The sequence below is a fragment of the Mobula hypostoma genome, chromosome 6, assembly GCF_963921235.1.
Source record: "Mobula hypostoma chromosome 6, sMobHyp1.1, whole genome shotgun sequence".
Lineage (NCBI taxonomy): Eukaryota > Metazoa > Chordata > Chondrichthyes > Myliobatiformes > Myliobatidae > Mobula > Mobula hypostoma.
The window spans coordinates 165,160,303-165,169,811 of NC_086102.1; the positions used below are offsets into that span (position 1 = coordinate 165,160,303).

At 36.5% G+C, this 9,509-nt stretch overlaps 1 protein-coding gene across 1 annotated transcript in view; it reads left to right on the top strand.

Moving 5' to 3' along the window:
- Nucleotides 1–8,186, top strand: part of cir1 (corepressor interacting with RBPJ, CIR1) — a 30,239-nt gene extending 22,053 nt beyond the window's left edge. Inside the window, exons 9-10 of the mRNA XM_063052154.1 lie at nt 2,467–2,552; nt 7,151–8,186. Coding sequence (XP_062908224.1) covers nt 2,467–2,552; nt 7,151–7,721 — 657 coding nt within the window. The 3' untranslated portion in view covers nt 7,722–8,186. The remainder of the gene's footprint in view (nt 1–2,466; nt 2,553–7,150) is intronic.
- Nucleotides 8,187–9,509: the final 1,323 nt, after the last annotated feature.

Consider the following 9,509-nt stretch of genomic DNA (forward strand, 5'->3'; position numbering starts at 1 on the left):
TCTGTTGTGAGAAAGCATTCTCATTTTAGACTCCCAGTATTTATTTAAACTCCTTTGTTTTCATATTAAAACAATTTATCTACTGAGCTGCATTTTCTGATGAACAGCAAACACATAAGCTCACTGGTCCACACTTTCCCCCAGCAAGGTCCCTGCCTCAATTCTCTGAAACATACACAGTGGTGCTAGAAAGTTTGTGAACCCTGTAGGATTTTCTCTATCTCTGCATAAATATGATCTAAAGTGTGATCACATTTTCATGTAAGTTCTAAAACTAGATGGAGAACTCAATTAAATAAATAATACAGAAAACGTTATACTTGTTCATTTATTTATTGAATGCCTTAGTAGTAGTTATTGAAGAAAATGATGCAGTATTACATGTGTTTGTTGGAAAAAGTGTCTGAATCTCTGAGGTAATGCCTTCTACAAAAGCTGTTTGGAGTCAGGTGTTCCAATCAATGAGATGAGATTGGAGATGTGGGTTGTGGAGGTGCCCTGCCCTATTTAAAAAAAAAATAAAATAAAATAAAGTCAGGTTACTGACAGAGTCTGCTCTTCTCAAGAAAGATCTGTTTATGTGCACCATGCCTCGATCAAAACAACTTTCAGAGGACCTTAGAAGAATTCTACAGACGCCTGAAGCTGGAAAAGGCTACAAAAGTATTTCTAAAGACCTGTGTGTTCATCGTCCACAGTAAGAGAAATTGTCTACAAATGGAGGAAATTCAGTATTGTTGCTACTCTCTGTAGGCGTGGGAATCCTGCAAATATCACCCCAAGAGCACAACGTGCAATGCTGAAGGAAGTAAAAAAGAACCCAAGGGTAACAGCAAAAGACCTGCAGTAATATCTAGAACTTGCTAAAGTCTGTGTTCATGTGTCTGCTATAAGAAAAACACTGAACAAGATTGGTGTTCATGGAAGGACACCACTGAGGAAACTACTGCTCTTAAAAAAAAAAGACACTGCTGCACATCTCGGGTTTGCAAAAGACCACCTGGATGTTCTACAACACTTCTGGGACAGCGTTTTGTGGATAGATGAGACAAAAGTTTAACTTTTTGGCAGAAGTGCACATTGCTGTACTTGGAGTCAAAAGGACACTGCACAGAAACACCAAAACCTCATTCCAACTTTGAAGCATGGTGGAAGAAGCATCATGGTTTGGGGATGCTTTGCTGCCTCGGCCTGAACGGCTTGCAATCATTGAGGGAACAATTAATTCAAAATTTTATCAAGATATTTTACAGAGAATGTTAAGGTAGCAGTTCATCACCTGCAGCTTAATAGAAGTTGGATGATGCAACAAGACGATGATCCGAAAGATGACAGTAAATCAACAACAGAATGGCTTAAAAAGAAGAAAATTTTGTGTTTTGGAATGGCTGAGTCAGTCCTGACCTTAATCCTATAGAAATGTTCTGGAAGGACCTGAAGCAAGCAGTTCATGCAGTGAAGCCCAGCGACATCCCAGAGTTGAAGCAGGTTTGTAATGAGGAATGGCCTAAAGTTCCTCCAGCTGATGTGCAGGACTGATCACCAGTTACTGAAAGCAAAGAGTCACACAGTTTTTCCAACAAACACAAGTAATACTGGATCGGATGCTTCCAGTATGCTGCATCGGTAAGTTGGCGGCGCTGGAGGTTCACCGTCTGCGTGAGATGTGGGACTGTCGAGAGACTTAAGACTTTTACCGTGCCATGGTCTGTTCTTATCAAATTACGGTATTGCTTTGCACTATTGTAACTATATGTTATAATTATGTGGTTTTTGTTAGTTTTTAAGTCGGTTTGTCATGTGTTTCCGTGATATCATTCTGGAAAAACATTGTGTCATTTCTTAATGCATGCATTACTAAATGACAATAAAAGAGGACTGCGTGTCCTCATAATCTAAATCTAATCTAAGTCACTTTTCTCAATAAATAAATGAGCAAGTATAATGTTTTTAGTGTTATTTCTTTAATTGGGTCCTCTTTATTTAGTCTTAGGAGTTGTGTGAAGATCTGAACACATTTTAGGTCATATTTATGCAGAAACAAAGAAAATTCTACGGAGTTCACCAGCTTTATAGCACCACTGTAGTACTCAACTCCCAACAGATCAGTGAGGGTTTTTTTTTACTCCAGGGTTTGGTGCAAGGGATCTGTGGTGAATTTTAATCATAAACTGATCCTGTACTTGACTCTGGAAATTTCAGTGGACAATCTTGCCTAATTCAGAAGTTCTTTTAGTTAGTAATATTATTTATTTTTTTAAATAAACCTTTTAAAGATTTTCTATGCATGTAATTAGCTTGGATGACAACATGATATATATTTATTTAGAAATGTTTCCCAATGTTATTTTTTAAATTATTTTTATAGTAGCTCTGTAGAGTCCCTGAAAATAGCAACCGGGTAAATGAATTTTACGTGAAATCGGCTTCCGCAGTAAAATGTAATTTTGCCACTGATTTTTTAAGGAATACATTGCAAGTGAAGATGATGATGATCCTGAGGTGGAGTTTCTAAAATCTCTTTCAACTAAACAAAAACAGAAGCTTTTGAGGTATGTTGTCAGAAAGTTTTATAAATTGTTGATGATAATTCCCAAAACTGCTCTTTCTCCAGCAAGGCTTGGAAGTTGGGATAGAACAGTTCTTCTGCTTGGTGCCATTCTTGGTGCATGAATTTTTGCTATAGACATTTCTCAGAGGAACAATGAAGCTTTAAAACATACAATTAATTTATCTGAGTCAGCAATCTAGGCATATAGCAAAGTGAGCAGACATTTTAAAAGCTGCACTTATTCTTTCATGTGCCTACTAATGAGATTCATTTTACATAGAATTTGCACTAAACCTTTCTTCATATCCAGTAACCCCTTATTGTGATCATCTCCCAGATTGCCATTAGATATACAAACCCCATTTCCAGAAAAGTTGGGATATTTTCCAAAATGCAGTAAAAACAAAAATCTGTGATGTTAATTCACGTGAACCTTTATTTAACTGACAAAAGTACAAAGAAAAGATTTTCGATAGTTTTACTGGCCAACTTAATTGTATTTTGTAAACATACACAAATTTAGAATTTGATGGCTGCAACACACTCAACAAAAGTTGGGACAGAGACACGTTTACCATTGTGTTACATCACCTTTCCTTTTAATAACACTTTTTAATCGTTTTGGAACTGAGGAAACCAATTGTAGTAGATTTGCAATTGGAAATTTTGTCCATTCTTGCTTGACATAAGACTTCAGCTGCTCAACAGTCCGTGGTCTCTGATTCTCCTCTTCATGATGCGCCATACATTTTCGATAGGAGATAGATCTAGACTGGCAGCAGGCCAGTCAAGCACACGCACCCTGTGTCTACAAAGCCACGCTGTTGTAGCCCGTGCAGAATGTGGTCTGGCATTGTCCTGCTGAAATAAGCATGGACGTCCCGGGAAGATACGTCGCCCTGATGGCAACATATGACTCTCTAAAATCCTAATATACGCCTCAGAGTCAATGGTACCTTCACATACATGCAACTCACCCATGCCGTGGGCACTGATGCACCCCCATACCATCACAGATGCTGGCTTTTGCACCTTTCGCTGATAACAATCTGGATGGTCGTTTTCATCTTTGGCACGGAGAACTCGACGCCCGTTTTTTCAGAAAACTAGCTGAAATGTGGACTCACCTGACCACAGCACATGGTTCCACAGTCTTTCAGTCCATCTGAGATGAGCTCGGGCCCATGAGAACTCACCGGCATTTCTGCATAGAGTTGATGTATGGCTTCCTCCTTGTGTAATACAGTTTCAAGTTGCATTTCTGGATGCAGCGATGGACTGTGTTGAGTGACGATGGTTTTCCGAAGTACTCCCGAGCCCATGTGGCTATAATTGTCGCAGTAGCATGACTTTTCTGTGCACTTTTCAATCTTATTTTAACTCTGTCCCAACTTTTGTTGAGTGTGTTGCAGCCATCAAATTCTAAATTTGTGTATATTTACAAAATACAATTATGTTGGTCCGTAAAACTATTGAAAATCTTTTCTTTGTACTTTTGTCAGTTAAATATAGGTTCACATGAATTAACATATCACAGATTTTTGTTTTTATTGCATTTTGGAAAATATCCCAACTTTTCTGGAAATGGGATTTGTATTTCCTTTGAAAAAATTGCATGGGAGAGTAAAGAGATTTGGGAACTGCCATTCAGGTATCACCAGAAACTGATAGATAAGGAACTGAAGTTACTAGAATAAGGGAAACCTCAAGGGTACCAGTGTACAAAAGAGTAGAACTTGTACTTTTGCTCTGAAGCTCTGGTTAGACCAAATATATTGTACTACATTCCTTTCTGGGCATTTCATCTCAGGAAGAATATTTTGGCCTTTGAGTGGACGTAGTGCAGATTCACTAAAATTATACAAGGGTTTAGAAATTAATAGTACCAAAACTGGATGCATGGACTTGACATCCTTTTTAAAAAATAATCCTTGAAAGGCAGAAGGAAGCCTTAAATGTGAATTTAGCTGTTCAGGGATGTAATTGTGATATGCTTCATTTTACAAAGTGTGGGGAAATGAAAGTCTGTCAAAAAAAAGAGCTTTAGCTGATTAAAAATTTCATGTGAGTATTTTTCCATAAGATTACTGAGGGGAAATACTACTGAAGTGGATGAATATAGATACATAATAGAACCAGTGATTTATATAAGTTGTCTCCTGCACTAAAAGTTCAAGTGAGCATATCCAGTTGATCTTGAAACAGTTTGTAAATTTCAAAAATATCATGGATCAGTTTACTGTACATTTTACCTTTCACTATTTGATGAGGGTGCTAGCTTGTGCACTTAGTCTAGCAGAATCATTACACTGTGTTAATCAATGCATTTATTTCTACGTCCTCATCGTCCTACACACCTTCATCATTTATGTTCACATTATGTTTACGTTCACATTTATCCACTGACTAAACACAATGTCATCAGAAGCTTTGGAAGTAGCAGCAAAAAGGTGGGGTATAAAACTTTAATAAAAGGGAGTAAATATCCTCTTGTTAAACTTCTGTTTGCAGAAACATGGTTAACATCATGAGAATATGATGTTGCAGGAAATAAAGTTTCCTTTGCTGATAATCAAAGTAATTGGAGCATAAAGCACCAGAAGCAATTGTATCTCAAGAATATTAGATTTTTAAACTTATTAAGTATTTATCAGCTTTACAATAGTTTTTTGGCATTATTGCAACTTTGCAATGGCTGCTTAGCTGTGCTTTAGATCTCACCCATCCAGGATATATAAAATATTAAATGTTTGTCATAAGTGAAATTTAGACTATCTATGGTTGAGATTAAGACCTAAATTTTGAACTGAGGCAGATCTCTGTTCTATATTATTTAAGCAAATAGTTAACAGAAGTTCTAACATACAGCCTATCTCGACATGATTTGCTACATTCATAAATCATTCATTAAATGTCTGCCTTTTCCAATTCCATTGCTATTTATCACTCACCTGTACATATGGAATATGTCTCCTAATACACCATTTGTTGATTGGTAGAATACTCTAATTTTGCAACAGTTCTGCTGGGAGGTGAAAGCTATAAGCTTAAAAAAAATAAGGTTTGTGATTTTATAAATTCCTGTACTATTATTTTCTGTTGGGACAGAACCAAGTGTCTCAATAGTGTTAAATCTACAATGTTGCTGAGTGAAACAAATTCTATTGTATATTTAATGTACAAACAAAATATTAAAACCTGGTTGAGCTGTATCTGGGGAGGTGGACATTGTTAGCAAAATTTTCTCTTATTTCAGATATCTAACATCTACAATATTTTTGTATTTATTTTGTTGTCTCTAAACGTGCAGCTTCTCGCTTATCTAGAAAAACTTCAGTATCTACATGGTTCATATTTTGAATGCTAATCGGTCTCCTCCTCTGCTTAATGCTAGATAGTCCTTCCATTGACTTAAGCAGTTGTAATGTTCACACCCATTGACCAGTTCTTGATCTGCAATACCCTCAGGACTTCTGCTGTTGGTTGGCATGTTTTGTTTTTACATCCCACTGGCAAGTTTTTCCCTTATTGCCAATTGAAATACTCTGAATGTAGTACGATCCCCTGATCTGATGAGTGATCTGTATTTTTGGGCTTTCATCAATTTCTCTGTCAGCATGGTGGTAGTCAAAAGGTACACGTAGTGTGGTCTATTCATCCTGTGGTTCATGATATTTTGTCAATATTAAAGACTTATTTTTAACATTGCAAATTTTGTTTGAGATCTGGTAACCAATTTTTCTACTGAATAACTATTGAGATAAGCATCATAACTGGATCTGGCTTTGAACCATAGCCATGACTCACACCCAGGAATTCACCTTTGTGTGAAGACTCGATATTATGTGAGTGATGTGGGTTTTAAACTGTCCTGCTAGATGGAACAATTTGAATGAGGACATTTCTACTGTGTGCAATAGTAGTTGTTCAATGAAAATTACTTTATACTAAGTCTTGTAACCATATAACATATAACCATATAACAATTACAGCACAGAAACAGGCTATCTTGGCCATTCTAGTCTGTGCCAAACGCTTACTCTCACCTAGTCCCACCGACCTGCACTCAGCCCATAACCCTCCATTCCTTTCCTGCCCATATATCTTCTTCACTTCTGGAGCTCCCAGCCAAGTAGATGAGGCACAAGAGTATAAAATGCTGTAATTCCTTTTTACCAGTTTCACCACAATGGCAAAAGCTGAGTGCCACATGATGTTCTTCAGCCAAATCTAGTATTACAATTCTTCAAGCACTTGTAAATCACAGCCAAATGTTGAACGGATCAAAACAGAACAGCATTGACAGTCAGAATAGTTAACTTTGATTACGTGCTTAATAGCTACAAAATGTGTTTGTATTTTGAAATGTATAATATTGTTCAAGAGGAAATTGTGTTTTAGAAATTCAACTTCAAACAAATTTCTACTATCCTAATGGCAAGGACATTACTAACCAAACATCTGTTTGGTCACAGTGTAATCATTTGACTATTTTCACTTTAGAGTGTTCAAAAGTGGGGAAGTGGTGAGGATAAATATTGTTCAGTTGTATTTTGTATGCAATTTTAAACAAAATTTGCTGATTTGACTTCTGAATAGGAAACTTGACCACCTGGAAAAAAAGAAAAAACGAAAGAAGGAAAAGCAAAAGAAGAAAAAGAAAAGGAAACATAAGAAAAAAGAATGCAGTCCACCTACTACCAGCTCTTCCAGCGAAAGTGATTCTGAAAATGAAAAGAAGGAAACACACAGCAAAAAGGAATCACACAGCAAAAATAAATATTTAAAGAGGGAGAGGGGTTCAGCATTAGGCAATAAACACAGCTCCGAAAAACATGGAGGAGTTTCCAAACAAAAACCCGAGACTTATTCAAACAGTTACTCCAGGTCTGAAGACGATGACACAAAAGTTCACGGAAAGCATTACAGAAGCAAAAGTAAAAAAGACAGTAGACATAGCAGCAAAAGTGACAGGGAGCAGAGACATCGGAGTAGAAGCAATTCCAGAGATGCACGTGGAAAAGTAGAAGAAAAGGACATACGAAATTCAACTTGCAATAGGGAAAAGTTCTCTGATGAAAGGCATGTTAGTAGATGTGAGAGCACACATTGCAAAGAGAAGACTGGAAGTACCAGATACACATCAGGAAATAAAAGGCAGAGAGAGTGAGACTCCAGGAAGTAACCAAGAGATTTATATAGGGTAAAGATTAGAAACAAAAAGAGTAAGTTGGGATAGGTCGTAAGAAAATTGGGAGTCCGTGAACTAAATAAAAACGACAGTTCTGTTAAACTACAGAAAATGCTAGATATACTTATCAGATCTGGCAACATCTTTGGAGAGAGAAACAATTACTTTTGAGGCCAGAATCCTGATGAAATGTTGAATCTCTATTTCTCTGTCTTGGTTCAGTCCAGTCTGTGGAACTTCTTGATTTAATTCCCCATTTTCAAAATGTGCAGCTATTTCCTTTACAATTTCAGTTTTCTATTCTCTGGTTGTAATTGAGATGATGTATGATGCAATTTCAGATTCTTCCAGAACTTTATTTCATACTTTTTTCTAGAAGTTGTTAATGACTTTGTAATTATTTGTACTTTTGTGTAATGAATAAAGTCTACAATGAAAGATTGATACCAGTAACTATTCCTCCTTTCTCCAAATTTAAGAATATTATTTTCATGTATTTCTTGTAGTAATTGTAGTTAATTTTATTTTCAAGTATCCTCGAGATTCCTTCTGTTTATCTGTTAATATCCACCATTTTCTAGTATAGAATAACTATTACAATAGCAGTTATACAGAAACTGTAACAGTGGAAAAGTTATTTAGCCCAGGTCACAAAATACTGCAGTAACCTGGTGTGTCAGGCGGTATCTATGGAAGGAAATGAACAGTGCACATTTGAGATTGAGACCCAGTATGTCTACTGTCCATTTCCCTCATCTGATGTTTCCTGACCCATTGAGTTTTTCCAGCATTTTGTATGTTACCCCAGATTCCAACATCTGAGGCCTCTTCTGCCTTCAAGTTATCTAGCCCAACCAAACTGTGTTGGTGTCTGTACTTAATACCATAATCATCCTCCTTTTTGGCAGTCTATTATCCACTACCACTAAAATGTTAGAATGGACACTTCTGTCTCACCTGCCTGCTGAATGATCTCACTCAATCCCTTTGTTGATGGGGAAGCTGTCTAATGGGAATCACACTGCAAATGAAGTTTAAAGCCCAAGTAGCTTATACTCTACCAGTAAACAATAGACAGTTTTGTTTATATATAAATGTTTTTTTATTTCTTCAACACTGTGCTAGTGCCCACTGGCCCTTGACTAATGAATTTTGAGCAGTTTCCCTAAATAAGCTGAACTCCAAAGGTTAAGAAAAAACATCTTTTATTCTGTTTTAATGGCAGCGTGGACTTACCTGGCATAGGTTCATTTTTCATTTAAGCACCACCTGCTCAAAATCATTCTGTTAGAAATTAGTGATAGCCACTATAAAAGTGCATGAGAAGGAACATTACACTTTCCCAGTTTTACTTAAGAATATTCATCTTTATGGAAATTAAAATGAATTTTGTTCGAGTATATGTCCATAGTTTTAAAGTTGTACCCAAAGAAGCAATGGTAAATGTTCTAAATTTAGTGAAGATGAAACCACATGATATTTGAAGACCAGACAAATAGAATTTACATTTAAAATGGCAAGGTGGTTAGTGAAAGGAATCTGCAAATTTACATATAAATTTGGAGCAAAGGTAGGCCACTTAGTTGTTCAACACTGCTCTAGTATTCAACAAGATCATGGCTTAGAATTGCAAGAAAAAGTTTGTGAACCCTTTACAATTACCTAATTTTCTGCATTAATTACTCAAAATGTGCTATGATCTTCGTCTAAGTCACAAGAATAGACAAATGCAATCTGCCTAAACGAATAACACACACAATTGTACTT